Genomic DNA, 23,451 nt, shown 5'->3' with positions numbered 1-23,451 from the left:
TAGCCATAAATAATATTTTTAGAAGTTTAAATAATGAATGCATAAATAATTCACCCTGGTGCATCTGTCATCTACTTGGAGACTAACACAATATTATGTATATTTCACTTGTAAAGTTGGGTATTTTAACATGGTAGTTGATGTGGAGTGACTTACTTTTGGGGCAAACCTGAAGTTGTCATTTGAGGAACTGCAGTTTTTGATACCTGGAAGTTTCTGCTGTTCTTACTGTTTTGACAGTTTGCATATAATGAAATTTACAAAACTCTTTTTAAAAATGTCTTGATGTTAACTAAAAAAGGGGTTGACTGGATCAAGAAACACAAGAAGTCAGACAGACCGACATATTATTACCAGCCTCCCTTATTTAGAAGAGGAATAAAATCTCACTCTGTTCAGTGGCTGCGATTTCAGTGGTTGCACACATGGACCTATATTAACCAGAGAAAACGATGCATTAAATGTCCTGTGATTTATTAGCTGAAACGACCCGCCGTTGCCCAGTCACTTACCACGACCTGAGAGCGCACATCCAATCATCCATAATTAAGATAAGGGATGAATTAAATGGAAGCATTTATTTGGGCCGACTCTGGTGTGACTCGCACAAAGTACATAATGCCTCATCAGCTGCATTATATTTCTTGATTGGCGGGATTGTGAACTTTAAGGTTAGTGTTGAATTCCTCTCCAATTCCAGTTTTTTAATGGTGGATTTAGGACCAGAGCTGCTCTAAGAAGAACCTCCATCAATTAGTAGCTCTATTTTCCAAAGTTAGCCGCAGTCTTACTGGACTCTCCTTGAGTAACTGTAGATCCGAGCCCCTTCGAGAATATCCTCTCTGCTCTACTTTGATGGGGGTTAATTTTGTATACAGACTTAAGTTATATCCCTTCACTTTAAATTTGACTTTACTTTACTCCCCTGCCACTGATTGATAATCCTGGCTTGTCCATGCGTGAAAGATCCCTTACTATAATCTCTGTCCTTTGATCATTAAAAGTTGAAAGGATATATGGGAAAGAGGCTGATAAAGTGATTTCTGTGACAGTGGGTCGATGGAATAGCAGTGCTTTAAGTCATCCTGTTTGTCTTAGAAGAGCTGTGCTCTTAATAGTGATGTCCCTCGTGACTGATGCAATATCTCTACAGTTGGTGTAACAATGAATGCAGACAATGTTTGACTGTAAACGGTCCTGGGAAAAATAGCTCAATCAATTAAATGGCCCAAAATGTTTGTCTGATGAAAATGCAGATATGGCGAGCTGCAATGTTCGAGCAGGATTTCAACAAATTGCACGTTGCAGAAGTTTTCGGCTCTTTGATGAGCGTTTATTATTTCGTGGCCTGCTGGTTCAGAGTTTGCATTCTCTCGGTGGCATCTGGCAAAGTTTAAACGTCTGTGGCTCCAACTTCTTATGAAAAGTCACTTCAGTCAGTGCCCATACTGAAGAAGGGATCCAATTGGGTTCCACACAGAAGTCTAAGATGAGTGGATGAAAGCTGTGGGAGAAAAGTTTGTGCAGCAAAGCAGCGATTTTCCTCCTCTTTTAGAGTTTTGAAGGGCTGCGGTGTGTCTGTGCATCTGCATGTGTGTGTGTGTGTGTGTGTGGGTGAGTGTGAGTGTGAATGTGTGCGCGTGGCTCTTGGCCCCCCCCCCCACTTGTCAAGGAGCTCCCCTGAGCTTCCTTCTCTGTGCTTTGGCACTAGAAGTCACCTCCTTTGGTGTTCGGCAGGCAGGTACACAACAGGAGCAGCTCTCTCTCTCTGAGCTGTTGAACTTTTCGGGAGGGGAAAAAAGGGAAGGGGAAGATTAAAAACAGCCCTGTGATGTGGAGTGCCGAGCTGCCTCCTGAGAATTCCTGGCATAATAATTTAAATGATCAAATGATACAGAGGAGACTTGTTAGCTGAGAAACAGCCTCCTAGTTGGCCCCATGGGCCTGGTGCTGCCGCGCATGCATTGCAAAACAGCTCCTCTGTTGTGCTAAAGAATCCCGCTTTTTTTTTAACCTCCTTTTCAGGAGCAGAGTTTTTCTACACTTTGCCTAGGTGTATACATGGGACTTAAGTCTCTGTCACATATTCATTGTAATCTCTCTCTTTTTTTTTGTCGTCTTTGCCATTCATCAGCATGTGAGAGGACTCATTAGATTAGATTTTTGAACATGTGAAGGGTCGGAACAGCACTTGTGTCATTAGGTCCAGGCTGTGAAATTTTCAAAGGCGGCTGAGTGGGGAAAGTCTGAGAGTCACTCTTTGGAAACAAGTCTCAGCGGAATAGCCTGCTTCTGTTGAAAGTGCGAAGCAGAAAACTCTGTAATGTGCTTCACAGACAGTGCACACAGTTAAACAGCTATTTTGCCTTTTTTGAAAAGTAGAAGTGTATGGGTATCATGTGAATCTCAGTTGTTCTTCCTGCACAGATTTGTTTGCGCGTGTTTCCACAGATCCCGCTCCTGTGCTGGAGGCCTCACATTCCCTGGAGGAAAGACTGCAGCAGCTTCAGAGTTCAGCCCCAGACAGCGAGGCCCTGGTACGAGAGATCAGTGGGCACTGGAAGAAACACCTGGAGTGCCTTGAAAAGACAGGTCAGCCTCAAATCATCTACATTAAGCGGCTGCTGCAGTACGTGTCTGCAGGTATACGAAGCTTCATTGAAATACACCTGGTGTTGAAATATATCTGAGTATCGGAGGAAGTGTGTACAAGCAACATTGTTAAATAAATAAACTGTCGTGTTTTATTTCTGAGCCCTCACTTTACCAACTCATGGCTCTTCATTTACACAGAGCCCGCAGAGGACGATCAGGCAATCTCAGACACAGCAGTGAATAAAGAGGCCCCACAATCCAGCCCTCCAGCCTCCCAGATGACCCCAAACAGCATCCCGGCTCCTGGGGCCCCAGACTCCCCACAGCGGAACCACCGGGATCGTGCTAATGATGGCGGGTGAGAGCTAGTTTTTAATTTATAAAAATAATAAATTGTCGTTATAACCTGTGCACACGATGGTTTGTAATTCTTAAAGAAATATGTAATTGAAGATTATATTATATTTTCCAGCTCATGCTGACTTTAAACTGACTTTATTATTCTCATGTAGAGGTTTGTTATTTTGGGAATCTGCTTGAATACTTCCATCTTACACAGCTGCACCTTTTCTCACCCTGTCTGAAATACACCTTTTTAGCTCCCATCCCTTTTTCACAGGTAGCTCCACATATTTGATTTGTCAGACTTTTACCCCAAAGTATTTCTAGTACTTCCAGAAATGAACCAGTCTATTCTTTTTGCTGTTTTTGAGGCAAGACTGTTGACTGCTAACAAATCCATTTTGGCTTCTGTGCCTTCTAACATTGTCTCTGGGTGATAATTTTAAACATGAATGTAGACAATATCACTACACAGTCATTTCTGTGACTTATGTGAAGCCATTTGCGGTTTAAAAAATGACTCTAATGGCCGTGTTTTCACCACATAATGCTGCAGAAACATAAAAATATGTTCATACACCTTACATACAAATAATGTAAATTTGGCTGTATAAAAATATAGTGTATGTGAGCCCAGCGAGTGGGAGAGAAGCAAACAGATGGTAAAATTACACAGGGATTTTTCTTTTATGGTGGGGATATTACCGTCAGAACTAAAAGTTATATACTGGGTCTTCAGTTCCTCAGATGTTGGGAATACATGAAAATGTTTGGGTCCACTCCTGCAGCACACAGCGGAACATTTTGTGTACCTTGCTAACATATTTTAAAATTAGCACAAGCAGCTCTAGCATGGCGGTAATGGGAGGCAGCTGACTGCATCTGAACTTTTTAAGGCAGCTGCTCGTTCTTTATCTGAAAGTTTGAAAAATTAGTTGCTCTAAGGGTATCATGTTAGCATGCTGCATAGTGAAATGGATAGTGAACAGAAGAAAAGCCTGGTAGTACACTAGCAGTGTTTCCAGATTGGGATGGACTACCCTGTATACTGGAAAACTTTTTATAGTGGGCAAAAACAAACAACGCAGTAAAACGGGCAAAAGAATGTGGCCAGGCTTTATCTACATGCATCAAATGTGGCCCAAAACACGTCAGCATTTCAGTAATTTAAAGTGTTTTCCCTTTGCTCTACTTGGTTTTGATTAACATTAAAAGTGCGCATTAACGTATGGCCATGATGTAGGCAGGAACTGACAAGAGTTTCTTTTCTCAGGGAGGAGGAGGAGAGCGCTGATGTTAGCATGGCTGACAGACTATCAGAGGCCGAGGAGAAGATCAAAGTTCTGCATTCATGTAAGTGGTTTAAACACTGGCATGTGCTGTAGCTGTTAGATTTAATATCAACCCATTAAAGAACCATTGCTTGTCTAATTGCAGTATGGTGCCCCCTGCTGCAACACTGCTCCCCGATTGGTGCTCGTGTTTACATAAATAAAAATGAGAAGTTGATATATCTTGTCAGTGTAAGTTGTCAGCTGTTAACTTATAACAAGCTGTGTTTTGAATCTGGAATGGATATTGATCCATCCTGAAATTGGACCTGTACAATGTAGCTTTAAGGTAAAAGTTCATGTGTCTTTTTTGTCTTCTTTTAACATGAATTTCTGACTCCCCCCTGTGTGTTTCTCATTAGCTTTGAACACTGCACAGACAGAGCTGCTGGAGCTGCGGTGTAAATACAACCAGGAGATGACGAACAAGTAAGAGTCTGCCTCTCATCTCGCGTTTTCTGTTTACTTTGGCACACATTTCCAAATTTCAGAGGTTTTTCCCCGCTCCCTCCCACAGTCGTGACGGCTGCACGCCAGCATCACCGTAGCATTTCGAGTGCTCAAGCCGCTCTTATTTTACCTACATAAACTCACGTCCAGTGTAGAGCTGAGGAATGCCATTGTAAAAGCAGAGAGTGAGAGTGACTCAGCCACTAATGCAGGTCGATGAGAGAGGTCTGTGTTTGCTTTCACTGGCAGCTGGGCCTTGACAGCCCTCAAGAAGAATTGCTTCATTTAAAGATTGCTTCAGAAAACACTCTACCTTGTCCTGGTCTTTGAGCGCAATGTATCCACCACACGGCTGAAATGAATCTGAGCTTGTATGAAGGATGTCGATAGACATTCAAAGTAAACACTCCTTTGTTTGGGTTGTGCTCTAGAGCACAGTCAGCCGCTGCTAATGGATTTTCTCCCAGGCTTAATCCTTGGTGCAATTGAACTGATGTCTCCAGACCCGCTGCCATCCATTTTGTCGGATTGGACACATTTTCAGTTTGGCCTTACCTTTTTGCAAAGAGCTGCGATGTGAAAGAGCATCTCTGTCATGTAGTTTGTCATACTGTGTGTGCGTGTTGCCCCGGTCGCATTCCTCAAGGCCGACAGTAGCAGCAGCGACTCCGCAGCTCAAGATGCAGCTATCCCGCCCTGACCCCAAGCGTCTGAGCGCCGGGCCGGGCCTCTATTAGTCTCACTGACTGTTTCCTCGGTGCTGATAAGAAAAACTATTTGTCTGCCTCGGCTTGAGTAGCTGAACAGGTAATCAATACAAAACATTTTCCGTAGTGCACAAGTTCATTAAACGTAGAACTGACACCTGTTAGTGTTTTCTGTCAGGAGGACGCCATCTATACAGGCCTTATTGGGCCTGCCCATGACCCTTTAAAACTGGGGCTGCACCAACTGCAAGAACGGGATTGGTCGGAGGCATCATCTGACAGATAGCTGCACTACAGTCACGTTCACGCATGCATTGCATTCCTGAACTTTGCTCATACATACCTGACAGAAGTGCATGTGTCAAATCAGACATTTGCATTCATACCTGCACTAGCTTGATTCTCTTGCAAAGCCACATCGTGTTGATGAGTGAATAGAGCAGCTTATCTCCTGGTGCATTTATTAGTAGTGCATGGATGCCATGTGTCCTGCCTCCTGCACGCTCAAGCCACAAGTCTAGCTCCTCTAAACTTTGCAGAAGTGTGCACCACATAGGAGAGCGAGAGCAGCTGTTCTCTCAAAATTGTCAAGTTCATTTGTCTTAATGTCTTATGCACAAGTATTGAAAGATTGTATTTGTGCGTTCTTGTGATCCCATTGGATTAATAATTTTTCCGGTAATCACAGCTTTTGATGTGAGACAATGGAGCAGATAGGCGCAAACATGAAAGATAATGAGGGTTTGGCTGAATATAGTTAGTTTAATAAGGATTTAAAAAGTCTGATGTGTTCTTTGAACAGTTTTATTTCCTTTGGTTAAAAAGGACTGCTGTGTCCCGAAACTTGAGAAACCTATGTGCATATTTAAATCAATCACAGCGTTCTCGTTAATTCATCCTTATCTACCTTTTGAAAATCTGATCCCATGTGTGCAAAATGAAACTGTTGAACTTCAAACACACCTCATGAATGATCCTGCTGAGCTTCTGTTTAAATTAGACTTCTCTGATTGTTAGATGTATGGAGGCTGGAAGTTCAGCCTCAAGAGTTCTGAGGGGAAAAAAACACGATTCGTGTATGCATCCGCTCGCTCGGCCGCTGACGTTGTGCCATCAGAACTGTTCTTGGGGTATCTAGGATTATTAATGACCTGGGTTTACATAGACACCGGTTACACCTGGTGGATTAAAAAAAATCCATTATATTGAGAATATTTCCATGATTTTGAGGGAATAAACAGTTCGGGAGTTAATTTTTTGTTATTGTGGACTTTGCTTTGAAAATATGTCTCTCAAATTATAATTGATAGTTTTTTTTAATGCTTGGTAACATATTAGCTGTAGGGGGTGGGAATTTAAACTCACTTTTTCCAAAATCCCAGCTGAGTTTCTAATTTGAGGTACTGAAATGCCAGAATACAGACAGTGATAAAACTCAATTGCCAGTTCATTAGGGACTTTTAGCCTCTAGTGTGTTGAACAGTTTTTTCCCCCAAATATTCTGTGCATAATGATTTATGTGTAGTAAATGTTAGAACGTCGTTTTGAGTATAAAGTATATGTGTGAAACAAAACTCTGCAAAACTCTATTATGCATTTCCTGTTGTTGGTCAGTATTTGGTTATAGGGCCATAGCTTTCCTGAAATATGACTGTCACGCTACAGCTTTTTTTTCCTGTGCAGCAGAATGTGTAATAGCAGTTGGTTTTTTTCTTGTTTTGTTTATTTGAAACTGAAAATATGTCGCCAGTAAACCTTCTCTGTCTGGATGTGTATGTGCTGCAGGGCGGAGGAGGTCGACGGCATCATGGCGAGTCTTGAGAAAGCAAACCAGGTGAGTTCGGTCTTCCTGTGCACTCCTCTGATTGAGATGCTCCTTCATTAAGGTAATCACTCCTGTAATCAAGCCTCGGCTTTAATTAGGCACCCTCCGCCCTGTGCCCCCCCCCACCCCCACCCTCTCCTCTTCCTCCCCCCTTCTGCCTCCCGTGCCCTGAGAGTGTGATTAGTGAATGTAAACCCGAAGCCCGGTCGGTGGGCGTGCTACGGCAGCACGGCTCCACTCAGCAGAGAACAGGAGACTGCCGAGCGCGATTGATGCCGGAGTGCCGAACGCCGGGGTTCTTAGTTATCTCATTGCCTTGATTGCTTCCTGTCCTGGTGATACTTCTTTTCTTCTGCTTCCCTCTTCTCTGCTCTGATTTTCTCCCTGGCTCTCGTTCTCTCCCTCTCTCTGCTGCTGCTGCTCTCTGCCAACCGCTCCCAGATAAATGTTCTCAAAATGAATCATTAATTAGCAGGCCGGGTGTGACAGAGCAGGTAAACAGTTTGGGGAATAAAGTGGGCTGACTAAACACCCCTCGCAGCAGAATAAACCAGTGGCTGCACTCACCTCCTTGGGCCCCTGCTCAGGTTTTTGCTAAATTTTCTGAGCGAGGGCGCCTTTTTTTTTTTTTTTTTGATTTACTATGTTAGTGTGCTCTTGCTGTGATCAACTCATTAGCCAATTGATGTGGCCGGTGTATGAAAACTGTAACGCTGTGATGCCGTGTCTGTGCGCAGAGAGCGGAAATGGCTCAGAGGGAAGTGGAAAGGCTAAAGGAACAGCTATCCAGTGGCCACAGCATCACCGCAGGGAGCTGCCATCCAGCAAAGGGCACTAGCAGGGTAAGAACTGTTACATGTTGGGTGTAAAATACTTTATTTTTCTTATTATTATTTTTTTCTTTTGTTTTTGTTTTTTTAATGGCCACAAATAATGTATTAGTCAACTGCAGGTATCATTTTGAGATATTTTACTTTATTTTCATTCATTTTCAATCCAGTCCTTGTACCTGACCATAGTATTGAATAGTATTGTATATAAACATTATGTAGGAGTTAGATAGTGGATAATAGGTATTGATTTGTAAATAACTGGACATGAATAACTTCAGTTTCTAATATAATATTAGACTCTAACTGTTAAGCTCGTTCTCTTTCTTTTCACGTGACTTTGTTTAAAGATGGAACAGATTTTTGGGTCAACTTGAAAGAAAGGCACACGTGGAAACGAGAGAGCAGAGGTCAAATGTGATATAGATGTGATTAGATTTCATTCAAATACTTTCAAGCTATCGTGTTTATATATCATAAAATACACAGCTCAGCAAAAAATCCATTTTAAGTTTTATCTTTAGACACGTTGTTACTAGCAGCCACACTCACATGTTCTCATTTCTTAAGTTGAATCCATTAAAACAAGGTGATTTACAAATTTTACAGCTATTAGTCGAAAGCCTGGCATATCTGAGCATGCTGGGCGGTGTGTCCTTAGCAAATAGAGGAAATGGGTGCAGAATAAAAGTACTAGTTGGTCTAAAAAACCTACAACAAAAAATCTACAACAGATGAACGGTGTCTGAAAGTGATGTCCTTCAGAAATAGGAACAAATCCAGCAAAGTCTGACACAAGACCTCAGAGATACACTTGGCCTTTTAGCCGATTGTTCACTGAAGCGTCAACAGAAACGGTCTCAGTGGAAGGATGGCTGTCAAGAAGCCCGTTTGAGGAACGCAAACCAGGAGAAAAGGCTGAGGTTAGCTAAATTACACTAGAACTGGACTACTGAACTGAAACTCATGGAGTGATGAATGATCCCAAACACACTACCAGCATACCTGGATTTAAAAAAAACAAACAAAGGAACACTATCGGACATGGATTAGACTCCCCAGAGCCCCGCCCTCAAAATTGCAACTTAGAAAAGATAACAAACAGCCATAAATGTATGGCTGTAACATTTCTGGTGAAAAATACAGTGGAAAGTCTAAAAGTAACTCCATGTGTTTTGTCCAATTGTTTCACTCTGCAAAGCCTGCAATGGCTGGATTTTTGCCTGTGGGTCTTGTGTTTGACACCATTTTCAGTTCACATGTTAGCACATCAATCAAAGAATGTTGATGTAATACTACTACTAATAAAATAACCACAAATTTGTTAATTCCATTTTTTTTTTTACAGTTTATTCCATAACATGTAACACAACAGCTAGATAAACACACACACATCAGTACACCTTTATTCTTCATGGCATAGATTCAACAAGGCACTGGAAACATTCATCAGAGACTTTGGTCTATATTGACAACGAATCACACAGTTGCTGCTGAGAGATTCACATCATAGATCTATGATGTGAATCTCTCATTCCACCAGATCCCAAAGGTGCTCTATTGGACTGAGATCTGGTGACTTCTGAGCGCAGATAACTCATTGTTGTTTTCAAGAAAGCAGTTTGAGGTGATTTTAAGTTTGGGCAATGGTGTTTCATTCTGCTGGAAGCAGCCATCAGAAATGTCTCCCACACCAACACCACCAGCACCAACCTAAACCAATGATACAAGGCAGCATGGCCCACCCTTGCTTTCATGGTGTTCGTGCCAAATTCTGACCCTACCATCCAAATATCGCATCTAACTTGAGACTGGTCAGATTAGGCAATGTTGTTTTCAATCTTCTGTTAACTTCTTCAAGTTCGACATTCTCTTCTGCATTGGTTGTAACAAGTGGTTATTTGAGTTACTGTTGCCGCCTTATCATCTTGAAGCATTCTGGACATTCTCCTGTGACATCAATAAAGCATATTCACCCACTGCCACTCTCTAGGGTTTACAGAGAATGACCCTAAAGTTAGTTGTGTAGAAAAATTACCAGTAGAGCGTCATTCTGAAATCCTCAGACCAGCCCGTCTGGCACCAACAACGATGTCATGGTCAAAGTCACTTAAATCATGTTTCCTCCCCAGGCTGATGGTCAGTTTGGACTTCAGCAGGTCATCTTGACCATGCCCAAATGTCTAAATGCACTGAGCTGCTGCAATGTTATTAATTGATTAATTCATTTGTATTAACAAACAGTTGACCAGGCGTATTTAACAAAGTGGTCATTAACTAGATATTAGAGCATCTTAAAAACGTATTATGTACACATACCTTTTTAAACCACGTTTGACGTTTTGTTCTGTACAGATCACCAGATTATGAAATTATGAAATCCCTGCCAGAGGGCTTTTTAATTGGTGTAGAAATATTGAATGTTGTCTTTTATCAGTCTCTGAGATGAATTAGAATATGCTATTAATTGCAACCTCATCATCTTTGCAGAAGTCATATTCTCTCACCTTTCATTACCACAGCAGAGGTTGTGATTCACAGGCTGCCCTCACTCCCTTTATCACTTTTTTCCTCTCCCTCACTCTCACACCTTTTGTCACATCTTCCTGTCACCCTGTCAGGAGAAGAACGAGAAGGGAGAGGTGTTGCCCTCCCAGCTGGAGGCTGCCTTGCTGGCTAAAGACCGTGAAATCCTCCGCCTTCTCGAAAACATTCAGCGGCTGCAGTTCACACTGCAGGAAGTTCAAGAAACCTCAGCCAATCAGATTCTAGAGCTGGAGCGCCAGGTAGCCTATAAGACAGAAGCTATAGAGGTGAGTGGCTGGGAAACATGATGGGAAATGTGGGGAAGAGTCCTCCGTCCGCAGAATCTCTTATTAATTCAGAGGAAAATATTATCCTTCTGTGTTTTTGTTTCAGAGATTAGAAGCTAAACTGCAATCCCAGATGGACTATGAAGAGATTAAAACTGAACTCAGGTGGTTGATTGATATCGAACGTGTCAGTAATTCATAGTAATGTTAATGGACATCTAACTATATGACTGTGCTTCTTTTGGTTTTCGCCGTAGTATCCTAAAGGTAATGAAGCTGGCTTCAGCCAATGGCAGCTCATCCCAGGTACGCATGTTCCTGCACTTTGTACTTTTGTGTTACTCACAGCAACAACTCCACCTCATTGTTAGTCCATTTAAAAAAACTCGGTGCTTTTCCTCAACATTTTGCCGCGACGTTTCAGAGAGCGGGAAAGTAAATAAGCGGCAGACAGAAATGAGGCAGGTCGAATCTTCTTGCGTTTCACGCATGCGCAGTACTGGAACGTAAGCGTTTTCGGCCGTTTCAATGTGGACACACAACTCTGTGAAAACGATTGAAAACGCTAGTGTGGACACAGAGCGTTTTCAGACAAAAATGCCATTTTCAAATCTAAAGCTAGTGTGGACGTAGCCTTAGTGCCAGAGAATAAAAACTACAGCAGTGCAATTGAATGCATCACTGGTCCATCATCCATTATATCCAATATAAGGATATCGGCAGCCACTACAATTGATTAATCTAGAATTAACAGCTTTTGTGTGTGGGTGTGTGTGTGGGTGTGTGTGTGGGTGTGTGTGTAGGATTCTGCTAAGGCTGCAGAGGCTCTTTTGCTGGATAAAGAGGCCTTTCTTCCATCTCACAAGTACCTGGTGGATAAGACCCGAATACTACACAGCAATGGTAAAATAAATGTCTCATTTTTTTTAGCCTATAAAGTTAAAAGAAAACTAGTACTAAGAGATTGTTAGTTTCTAAAAGGTGTTGAGTTTTGTCATCTACCAAATACTGCCTGTTTGTTTGGCACTCACTGGGCAGCGGATTCTATAGTTGATTACTTCCACATTTAAATCTCTGTGCTTAAACTGAGTTTGCATAATGTTGTCTGGATTTGCAAGGGTATAAAGTAAGCGATTTAATTCAGGAAATATCTTTTATAAGCTGAATAATAGTTAGGTCTTCATTGTTAAAGCCATGTAGCTGTACACATCCCATGTGTCCTGAGTGAGATGGCTTTTCTGTCACCAGATGATGACCATTCTGAGGATGCAGGCAGGGAGATAGGCAGGCCGCCCGGATCCCACTCATCCTCCTCTCAGGTGGACAGTCGTGCCTCCCCCAGCCCCGGTCCCCCCACCCTGGACCGCTCCTCCTCCAGCCATGATCTCCCCCGGCCTTTCTCAGTGTCGCCGTGCTCCGGGGACCGGCTGTCAGGAGACCACATCCTCCACAAACAGCTGTTATCTCCACACTTTAAAAAGGATGGCCTCATGGCTTTCCCTACCGCCCTCTATGCAGCCAAAGTCGCGCTTATGTCAGCCTCACAAGGGCCTGTGGGGGCGGGCAGCGTTGATGCCGGCTTGCCCAGCGACCAGTCAGAAAGCGGCAGCTCGACCGCAGGAGACGATGACCAACTGGACACGGCGGAGATCGCCTTCCAGGTGAAGGAGCAGCTGCTGAAGCATAATATCGGCCAGCGAGTGTTTGGCCACTATGTGCTGGGCCTGTCCCAGGGTTCGGTCAGCGAGATCCTGGCAAGACCCAAACCCTGGAGGAAGCTGACTGTGAAAGGCAAAGAACCTTTTATTAAGATGAAGCAGTTTCTGTCTGATGAACAGAACATTCTGGCACTCAGAACCATCCAGGTCCGACAGAGAGGTGAGTGCTAACTACTGTGTGTCACAGCCTGGGTCTCTGACCCATCGCTCTGAGTTTATTTTTGTATTCTTCTCATGTTATCTTTGTGATCATGTGTTATTCCTGTCTAGCTTAGGTTAAAGGCAGCCATTATTTATTGTTTCCTTGGTTTCCATGTTTGGATTCTTGCCTAGTTTATCATGTGTTTTAGGTCTGTAAGCTTAGTGTTGTCATGTCTAGTTTCCTGTTTTATTGTGAAGTTGCGTGTGTGTTCATGTGGTTAGTTTTACTCTCCCCTGTGTTTTCATTATGTTTAATTCTAGTCAGCTGTGTCCTCATGTGTTTCCACCTCCCCTGATCACCTCATGTGTGTATTTAAGTCCTCAGTCTTCCTGTGTTCAGCGTCACATCGTCTGTTATCCACATTATAGTAAATCATAGTCTGTCATTCAAGTCATTGTTTATCATAGTTTTCATGTTGCCATCAGCCATCAGCCAAATAAAGGCTCGCTTTTTGTTTGAATTCAAACTCTGTTCTCCTGTGTCTGCATTTGGGTTCGCATCTGAAGCACATCGGCTGCTCAGCCGTGACACCGTGACAGGACACGGACTAAATGAAAACCGTGCTGCAACACACAGATGTATAAAGTTCAATACACAATACCATTACAGCACATAACAACAGCTGACATAGCGTCAGAAAGTTTGGCAATTTAAGTTTGTTTTAAGCATAATTTGAAGACCGCTGGCTTGCAGATCAAACGTTAGAAGTGACAGTGATTTTCATCCACTGCACTGATACATGACGATAGATGAAGCACAATGAAGGTCATATTTTACAGTAACGATGAAATAATCAAATTAATTAAAGAAGTACCAGTCTGGAAACCATTAGGCTAGTCTGCTGACTGCCGGCAGCCAGCGGATATGTGTGCTAAGACTTCTGTTCTGTGCTCTGTTCATTGTTTTTGAATGCAGATAAATTGGGGGGAAAAAGCTAATAAAAAGTGAAATCATCATCAGATAACTGTGGTTATTAAAGACATTTTGGTACAGCCATTCCTCTTTGGCTCTCCATACAGACTGTTTACTTGCATGCAGCCAAAGCTTGAACATGCACTGCAAGCAGACTACAAATGGTATCCAGAAATATTCTTCATAAAATAAGTTTTTAGTGCATTTCAGAATGCTTAGCGGGGACCTATTGCACTAATTTGCACGTCTCTGTTTTTATTCCTAGACTAACTTTGTATAATTCAAAATAATCCTTATTTAGCTTCCCCTTCCCTTTGAGCCAGCTGTCTTCTGATTGGTTGCTGTTTCCAATCAAAATCTTTGAAAGACATGTTTTCTGGGCTTAGTGGTCACAAGCAGAGCTGTGTACCTGTGATGACCATATTAGGCAAATATTCTCTCACTGACATCAATGAGAGGCAGAAGTAGAAAAAACTGTCTGAAGGCTTCACACAACTGGATATTCTGACCTCATTATTTGAAACTTGATGGCTGATGTTTGTTATGAGCATTCGTATACAATATATGACTGAAAAGCTTCATCAGTTCTGTGCTACTATGTACGCAGAGGTTTTTAAAGCAGATGTATTGGTGGCTTAGCTCCTGGACCTGTGCACATTTAAACCTTCTACATTTAAATCTACTTGGCCCTCATCCTTGACTTCATCACGGTTTCCTCTGCCATGTTTATAGTGTTACTTTTAAACTTTGTTTTCTCCCTAGATTCACAGCTTTTGAAAGTTGAGCTTCCCGTATACTGCAACCTCAGACAGCACGCGCTCAAAGGCAGCCATTGATCTACCAGTCAAAAGCAAAGCCTTGGAACTGCTCTCTGATCAACCATCCCACTCACCCCCTCCTCTCTCCTCCCTCTCTCTCTATCTCCATCTCTTTCTGTTACCCTCTGTGGCAGGGAGCATCACTCCACGCATCCGAACTCCTGAAACTGGGTCAGACGACGCCATTAGGAATATCCTGGAGCAGGCTAAGAAGGAGATCCAGTCCCAGAGGGGTGAGGATGAAGCTTCGAGTCATAAGTCATAGTTAAAAGCCCTATTGATTGTTTGTTTTTGGTTTTCTATGCACAATGAGTTCTATTATGTATTTTGATCAGTACTTGAATGCATCTAGATTAGAAAGGAAAGGTGCTTTGAGTGTGCGTCAGTGTCAGCGTGTGTGTTTTTCTTGTTTAGGTGATGTCAAGTCATCTCTAAACAGCTCATCAGGCAGAAGCAGTAACGGGCCTGGCAGCAGCTCTGACGACACCATAAAGAGCATCCTCGAACAGGCCAGGAGGGAGATGGAAGCTCAGCAGCAGGCCCTGATGGAGATGGAAGTGTGCGGCAGGGCTTCGACTGCTAGCTCAGGAGTTCAGGTGGAACGTCTGGGGCCCCCCGAGCGCTCCAGGGGCCTGCCTTTACCCATCTCCATCAAGCAAGAGGAAGGGGGCTGCATTACAGTGTGCACAGCCAACCCCGTGAGCAGCCCCCAGACACCCCTCAGCGTCCTCTCCCCTGCCGCTTTCGTCCAGAACATCATCCGCAAAGTCAAATCAGAAATCGGCGAAGCGGGCACCTACTTCGATCAGCACTGGTCTCAGGAGCGGGGATCTATGGTGCTCGGCGGCGGAAGCAGCTCTCGGCCCTTCAGCTCGGTCTCCCCTTCCTTGTCTTCCTCCTCCTCCGGGCCCTCCACCTTACCCCGGCCGTGGCTGCGTCTGGAGAACGGCGAGGGTCTCCCCAACAGTGAGGAGGCCTCTGCTGCCGAGGACGAGCTGAGCCTGAGCCGGCCAGTGGAGGTGAAGGTGGAGTCAGATACCTCGGTAAGCGGGGAGTCCCCAGGACCCGGCCCGGGACGCCTTTCCTATTATCCAGCATATATCCCCCGTGCACTGAAGCCCACCGTGCCCCCGCTGACACCAGAGCAGTATGAGATGTACATGTACCGGGAGGTGGACACCATCGAGCTGACTCGGCAGGTGAAGGAGAAGCTGGCAAAGAATGGCATCTGTCAGAGGATCTTTGGTGAAAAGGTCAGATGTTGGCCTTTCACATTAAACGCATACTGCAAATGAAACAGCCTGCAAATACAAAAGAAGAAAAATTATATTTAGTTTAAACTTTTCAGATTTTCAGAGCATGTGAAATATTAGACTGAGGTGATCTCAGTAAACATAAAACACATTTTAATTATGTTAAAAAAAGAACATAAAACTCATCCATGTGGAAAAGTAATGGACTCCTTTTAAACCCAATAACAGGTCCCGACACTTTAGTAGCCGTATCTGCAGCTCAGAGCTTTGCATAATACGGCGCTGGTATTTGACGTCGCTGTGAAAGAATTTTAGCCCGCTCTTTAGAATTTCTTGCAGCAAACTTGACATAATGATGTGAAGTCTTGACATTATATGCCCTGTAAAAAAACGGTTAAAAGTTTGCCTTTTTATTACTTTCTGCATACAACATTGTCCTAAAAAGACTTCAGGTGCTTTTCCCCACATGTCAGACAGCAATAGATTCTGCTTTGCTGCTCTTCCTTTGAATCCTAGTTTCTCACATCTCTTTCTTAACCATCAACATTTTTAGCTGAGAGGCTTGCGTTTGGTTGAGTTGTCATTCGTGCCCTTGAAAAACCTTTTAGAGGCTGCCCGCAAGTTTTATCATACCACATTATTCTCCCTAGCTGTCACAGTGGTTTGGGAGGGCATCTGAGCAGCTCATCTCTTTCAGAGTTACATTTGTAGTGCAATGTGCTTGTGGGACTTTTGTGGTGTGAACCTGAGGGAAATACGGCTATTTTTTATTAATTAATTAATTTTTATCGGGTGTTCCTTAAACGAATAACATTATAATCTCAGTCTGGTTTTTACTGCTGCATAGCTGAAAGGTTCTGAGTTTGGATCTGTTGCTGGAACGTTCTTTCACTTTTCAGCCAAAGTCATCTTTTCAACAACTCTTTGCTGAGCGGAACGTGTTCGTTTTCCTTCACCCAGGTGTTATATTTTCTGTGACAAACACACAGAAGATTAAATCTTTTTTTTAAAAACGGTGTGTTTTTATTTGCATTTTCCCTGAAATGAACTACTGAAGACTCTGTATCGGTTTTGTTAGTTCAAGCCCCAGAAAGTGTGCCTTTATTGTCGGTAAAATCCCTCTGGGTGTCTTCCTAGGCAGCCTTTGTGATATATCACTTTATTCTGTCTGGAGTGGATAAAATATAACGAGTGTCACAAAGGTTTTTTTCGAGTAATATGAAAGGTGCTGTCTTCCTTCTCTGCTGTGTTGATATGACTGTTGTAAAATATCTTTAATGCAAGTCCCACTAAAGCTGAAGACGGTGCAGCAGTTTTTTTATTTTTATAATATACGATCATGTGGGGGAAAAAAGGAAGAAAATTTATCACTACAGAAATTTGCGCATTTGAATCGCAGAAATATAAATCACATATGAAAATAATCAAATATGAGGTGTGCTGCAAATCGAACTTAAACCTTTAAACAGGAAGATTTATAGTACATTGTCTCCCTCCAGTGGTTGTATGGGGAAAGTGCATGACCAAACAGATTTCCATCTTTCACAATAATAACTTGGAGCTTCAGTCGTTTCTGTGCAACATACACATTTGATGTGAGCAATGACATAGATAGTGTGTTTAATTAAAAGGTAAATATATCAACCAGTGTTTGTGTTCCAGGTGCTGGGGCTTTCTCAGGGCAGCGTGAGTGATATGCTGTCTCGGCCCAAACCCTGGAGCAAGCTGACCCAGAAAGGCAGGGAGCCCTTCATCCGTATGCAGCTGTGGTTACTGGATCAGCTAGGACAGAGCCTTAACCAGCCCCCAAACCAGGGCCACACTCAGGGTGAGTCTGCATTTCACAACACACGCTTGAGAATATCTAGACTGCTTGAGAAACTTTGCAACTAAAAAACCCCCCAAAAACACACACACAGCTTACATAGTCAACTGCGTGTATTTATTTGATTGGTGTGACTATTCTTTCCTACTTACAGATAAAAGCCCAGTGACGGCCCAGTCCTCACCATCCCCACCTCCCAGCCCAGCAGACAGCCACCCAAGTCCCCTGGTAGAGCCTGTGAGTCTCTCCATGGAGAGCAGTAAAGAGAACCAGCAGCCAGAGGGCCTGAGCTTGGGGTTGTCCACCCACCCAGAGGGAGTGAAATCCACTCCCAGCCTCATGACCTTGCATCAGCCCACAAACCCACTGGGCATCCAGGAGCTGGTGGCCATGTCTCCAGAGCTAGATACCTATGCCATCACCAAGAAGGTCAAAGAGGTGCTAACAGATAATAACTTAGGTGGGTCTGAGTTCACAACTTGGGATAAAAAACTCCCCAAAACACCTCTTAAAGACACCATGGCAATTATACACCTGTGTGTATTTGTTCTCCACAGGCCAGCGTCTTTTTGGGGAGACCATCCTGGGCCTGACGCAGGGCTCGGTGTCTGACCTGCTCTCCAGACCCAAACCATGGCACAAGCTCAGTCTGAAAGGCAGGGAGCCCTTCGTCCGCATGCAGCTGTGGCTCAACGATCCTCACAATGTAGACAAGCTGAGGGCCATGAAAAAGATGGAGAAGAAAGGTGGGAACCAGAGTCTACTCTGTAATATGACGGAGGACATGATTCTGACACGTTTGTACTCTGCATGTCATACTCTGCATGTCTCTGTCTGCCCTCCAGCCTATTTGAAGAGGCGATACGGCCTGCTGAGCACCGGCTCGGACAGCGACTCGCCCAGCACTCGCTCTGAGTGTGTGAGTCCGGCTTTGGCCTCTCTGGACTTGTGCCCCTACAGCCAGGCGAAGAAGCCTCGGGTGGTGCTGGGAGCCGAAGAGAAAGATGCCCTGAAGAAGGCCTACCTTTTAGAGCCCTACCCTTCTCAAAACACCATCGAGATGCTGGCGTCGCAGCTCAACCTCAAAACCAACACCGTCATCAACTGGTTTCATAACTACAGGCCAGTCCTTTGTAACCTTTACAGATGGCTGTTTTTGTTGTTTTTATTATTACTGTATATTTACTTTAGGTGGACAGCTCACACTACAATCAAAATCTGTTTTTTCTTCTCTGGCCTCCAGAGCTGTGTTGTCCAGTGTTGAAGAGAACTGCTATAGAGCCATTTCTTGAATAGTATGGCAAGAGACATTACAGAAATTTCATTTAGGAACTATTTTCTTTCTATTGTCTACATCCAGTAGAAAGAAAATAGACAAATAGACGTGTATTTTTTTTTATTTTTTTGAGTAATCAAGTCCTGATTTCTGAAATATAAAACCTAAAGAGCCAAAGCAAGAATATGTAAATCTAATTTTGTGATAAACTGTCTCTTACACTTCAACTGAAATCTGATTTAGAAAGTAAACTTTAGTCTCTAAAGTCTCTTTCAGTCAATGTCTAACTGTGGTATTTGTGTGCAGGTCCAGGATGCGACGGGAGGTGCTGATGGAGGGTCTGCCAGACAATGACACGGATGCTGAGCACCACAGCTACTCCCCCTCAGTGACACGGAGCCCTCACTCTGACGGAGAGGAGAGGAGGCTGCAGCAGCCCTCAGGACACATCCATTCCAGCCTTCCTCTTAGTGCCAACACCTCACTGCCTCATGTCAAACAGGAGGCATTAGACAGGGAAGACGACACAGAGGAGGGAAGGGAAAGCTCGGCGAAACAGTCCAGGGTTCAGTGTTTTCCAACAGCCGTGCCGCTGCCGCAGTTGAAAAGTGAGCACGAGGACTCCGTCGCGGGCTGTCGCGAGCCCCACTTGGCAGGCCAGAGCCTGAGGCAGGAAGAAGGTCAGGGTCTCTACCCTGGAGGGCTCTCCGTAGACGGCCCACAGAGAAGCAATCAGACCAGGCACGAGGGGGAAGACTCCGGAAAGTCACCCGTCGACCCGGTCAGTTTCAAGGCTTCGTCAGAGCCCTGCCGCAGCAGCCTGGAGGTCTCCCTCAACTCGCCCTCTGCTGCATCCTCACCGGGCCTCATGATGTCAGTCTCGCCCGTTCCCTCCTCCTCTGCGCCCATATCGCCCTCGCTGCCCAACCCTCCATCGACGAGCACCAGTCACAGCCTGGACCCTAACCCGCCCCCTCCCTTCCAAAGTCCCAAACTCAACAGGAGCACTCAGAGACGCACGGAGAAAATGGCCAACCTCAATAACATCATCCACAGGTTAGAGAGAGCAGCCAATCGAGAAGAGACTCTGGAATGGGAGTTTTAAGTCCACTTTAGGTGTATCCAAACCTTTGCGCCACACAGGAGAGTCTCAGAAGCTTCCTGACGTCTTTAAATGGAGCGTGGCTCCTGAAGGCCTGTCCTCCAAGAATGATAACTCACAGGAAATGGGAACACGGAGCTAATCATACGGTTGAATTCCCTACAAGAACTTGAGAGTTGAAAAAAAATTTATAAATGTGTATTAGTTTGTTTGTTTTTTTTCCTTTTGATAATGCATACTACTTTGAAATATATGTGACAGCACTAGCTGTCATTTTACCTATTGGACTTGACATGAAGACTTTTGCAGCTATGGTGTCATCAAATGTACACTGAAGTTCTGTAGATTGCCACTGGGTGAGATTAAAAGAAGACCCCTGTCTTAAGCCATTAAAAGCACTATAACTATTTGAAAAGAGACACTGACCAAATTTGCTACTTTTTGAATAGCAATTTTTCAGATTTTGTCTGTAAGACTGGACAGTTTAAGTCAAGTAACATGAAATCCTATTACTGACTGAGGGATAGTCCTTTAAGACTCTAAATATTCAACATCTTGTATGTACTTAGTTTCCTGGTGATATGTTTTGAAATATTTGTAACTCACTCGTATAAAATGTGGTTGTACATGTTGTAGAATTGTCTGCAATAGCCTTCTCTAAACCTGATGTAGCATGGTACTCACCTGACCCTGTTTATCCTCTGTAGTTAGTCACCTGTGATTATACTTGAGCGAAAACACGAGAAAAAAGAAAAAAGTTGAAAACCCTGCAAAAAATGCGAAAAAAAAAAAAGGAAATGTTAAACCTAATGAGTAGAGTACTTTTGAAGTGTTTTTGGTTTCTTTAGTTTGCTTTGAATAATCCTCGAGGTTTACAGTTTAGGGCCCTTGTGCTTTTGGTAGTGAGTGCAACAGTCACTTCGCACGAGCACAGTTTACACGATTTCTTTCTGACTTACCTCTCTGACGCTCTAAGGCACTGGTTCTCAGACTGTAACGGGCCAAGACACAGGACACCCAGTTTACCTCAGATTATGTTGATGCACATCATGCGACGACCATGCGTTCCATTCTTTTGCATAAACATGACGCACACTTGTTTGGACCGAGGGAGGGAAGGCGCTGGCGTATCATGCTTCGGGTGCGAGCTCACGCCTCAGAGGGTCAAACAATGAAGCGAGTGGTGGTGGTGATTGGGGGGCTGGGGGGCTGGGGGGTTATGAGATAAATCTGCTGCTGTTCGTCCCTTTGTATGTGTTATGGAGTAACACCCGATTGATTGCACATTCTGAAAATGTGCATTTTACTGTAAATTATACGGATCAAAACACCTCAAGCACTGAGATGCTGTTTAGCTAGGCCACCCCTGCTCTGTGTTGATCTACTTTGAGGCTGAAGTTCCCAGTGTTTAAAAGCATGATACGTACAGTGTGACCTCTCATCAGTCTGTAAGTACGCTATATTCAAGAACACAAAAGGTTACAGGTATCCCCTCATATTATCTTTGACCACGTGTGTATTGTGTCTGTAGACGTTTCTTTGTCATGCTTGCAAGATGTTCTTTATGTATTTTGCCTCTATTTTATACTCAGAACAGTTAACTAGATATTCAATACCTCGTGTATGAAGTACTTACAGCACTTAGATTTTTTTGATAATTGTGAGGACTCAAGAAAAATCTCAAATATCAACATTATCCTAACTTAGTGTCCACAAGTCTTTGCCTTTACTATATCGTTGAAGTTGGTAGTGAACACTTGCACATGTCTACATAGTTCAGAGGACTTGGATTGTATTATGTAGAGATATATATTACACAATTACTAAAAAAAATACTATCTTACATTCTTGGAACAAAAATGTGCTGATTATATTGAAATAGAGTGTACAGATTTAATAAACCAAACCCATTCAAGCCAGTTCTGGTCTGGCAAGCTTGCCCACGTTTTAGACCTTCTCTCAGGGTAGTCTTGCTTTTTAAAGCTTTATTGAAACAGTTGCTCTCATCAGTGGTGTTGAATATGAAAACTATGTGATGTGGAGAATGACTCCGTTAAATATTCGACGAACATGTGAAAGTTGTATGATTACGGGATTTTCGACACTCACACGGAGGGGAAAAAAAGCGGATTGTTAGAAAGTCGTGGCTGTTTTGTAATTCCTTACATGGATGTGTCAAAGTACAGTGTCGAGCGGAACCACCAGGATGAGGCTAAATGGGTTGCATTTTTTAGATCAGTAGACTTTGCTCTTGGAAATACTGTTTTGTTTTGTTTTTGTTTTGTTTTTGTTTTTTTTCTTGGAGCCACAGAAGATTTCTCTCTGGTTTTCTTACCATCATATTTTGTGCATAATATACTGTATGATTAGAAGTGGCATTTCTTATGTGAAAGCTTCATTGTTTCTCAAGGTAACATGGACATATGGCTGAAAATGAAATGTATTTACCCAGACCATTATCTCTTCATGTAAAGCTCATCTCATTGTTTTGCATGCAAATCCATTCTGCTCACACAACAAGGGATAGACTGTTTTTGTGTTATTGTTCTTGCACAGGGACATTGAATCAGCACTTGAAGTCTTTTTGTATTAGGGAAGTCCACACATGGTGCAGCTGAGAAATTTGGCTCTCACAAACTTGTCAAGATTATGGTCAAATCAGAACCTGAGACTGGCCCTACAAACGTTATACTTCCAGATTTATTTTGTGCCATATCACCTGCCCCATGCATTATCCTCATGGAGAAATGCCTTGTGGTGAAGTCTGTTCTGAGAGCGGTGTAGGGCTTTTTGTAAGTACAGAAAAAAGCAAAGCTTTTTCTATATCACAATAGCCCTGCACAGTAGATGTTTTAATTTTATAACTGACTTCAGTCACTAAATAATGGAGAAACTGATTGATTGGCAAAACTTGAATAAATGCATTAAGATTTGCTTATATAAAAAAAAATCTGGCACCGAGGGTTTGTCACCAAGGGAAGTTGTCATTTATAAGTCAGCTGTGGGCCAATCGAAAGAAGCATCCTTCAGGCTTAGATAACTGTCTGATGCCTCACGTCAGACTATTAATTGTTAAAGAATGGACAATGATATGCCAAGCATCTTGGAAATGAAATTGCATAGGCTGTGTAAGCCATCAGTCAATACATAATTGTTTAAGATCCTGCTGTGTTGTGTTTTTATTTATTTTTTTATTTTATAATGAGCAATGAGCGCTCCAGACATTAACATACAAAAGTTACTGCAAATTCATGTGCATATATAAAACCTTACACTGTAGCGTGCGTCCCTAACTAAGTGTAATCATTTGCACTCTTCTCTTTCAGTGAAGGAAACACTTCATCTTTCCTATTGAATTCAGGGTCATTCATGTCCACTATATTAAGCATACGATGATACTTGGGCAATTGTGGATCTTATAAATATGACAATAAACACCACTGGATTTTCAA

At 43.1% G+C, this 23,451-nt stretch overlaps 1 protein-coding gene across 2 annotated transcripts in view; it reads left to right on the top strand.

Moving 5' to 3' along the window:
• The window catches only part of cux2b (cut-like homeobox 2b), a 94,080-nt gene extending 72,883 nt beyond the window's left edge, over positions 1-21,197 (top strand). For both annotated transcript variants that reach the window (XM_005746077.2, XM_005746078.2), the window contains exons 5-22: positions 2,452-2,592; positions 2,794-2,953; positions 4,211-4,290; positions 4,631-4,697; positions 7,211-7,259; positions 7,988-8,092; positions 10,702-10,893; positions 11,000-11,058; positions 11,151-11,199; positions 11,697-11,796; positions 12,142-12,771; positions 14,678-14,776; positions 14,958-15,796; positions 17,459-17,624; positions 17,776-18,081; positions 18,179-18,367; positions 18,467-18,743; positions 19,204-21,197. In XM_005746077.2, the coding sequence (XP_005746134.1) occupies positions 2,452-2,592; positions 2,794-2,953; positions 4,211-4,290; positions 4,631-4,697; positions 7,211-7,259; positions 7,988-8,092; positions 10,702-10,893; positions 11,000-11,058; positions 11,151-11,199; positions 11,697-11,796; positions 12,142-12,771; positions 14,678-14,776; positions 14,958-15,796; positions 17,459-17,624; positions 17,776-18,081; positions 18,179-18,367; positions 18,467-18,743; positions 19,204-20,002 (4,307 nt within the window). In that variant the 3' untranslated portion in view covers positions 20,003-21,197. The remainder of the gene's footprint in view (positions 1-2,451; positions 2,593-2,793; positions 2,954-4,210; positions 4,291-4,630; positions 4,698-7,210; positions 7,260-7,987; positions 8,093-10,701; positions 10,894-10,999; positions 11,059-11,150; positions 11,200-11,696; positions 11,797-12,141; positions 12,772-14,677; positions 14,777-14,957; positions 15,797-17,458; positions 17,625-17,775; positions 18,082-18,178; positions 18,368-18,466; positions 18,744-19,203) is intronic.
• The last annotated feature ends 2,254 nt before the right edge of the window (positions 21,198-23,451 follow it).

The sequence above is a fragment of the Pundamilia nyererei genome, unplaced genomic scaffold (assembly GCF_000239375.1).
Source record: "Pundamilia nyererei isolate P.nyererei 1_Seehausen unplaced genomic scaffold, PunNye1.0 scaffold00172, whole genome shotgun sequence".
NCBI lineage: Eukaryota > Metazoa > Chordata > Actinopteri > Cichliformes > Cichlidae > Pundamilia > Pundamilia nyererei.
Note: the sequence above shows the minus strand (reverse complement) of the source record. Positions and strands in the feature narration are given on the sequence as shown.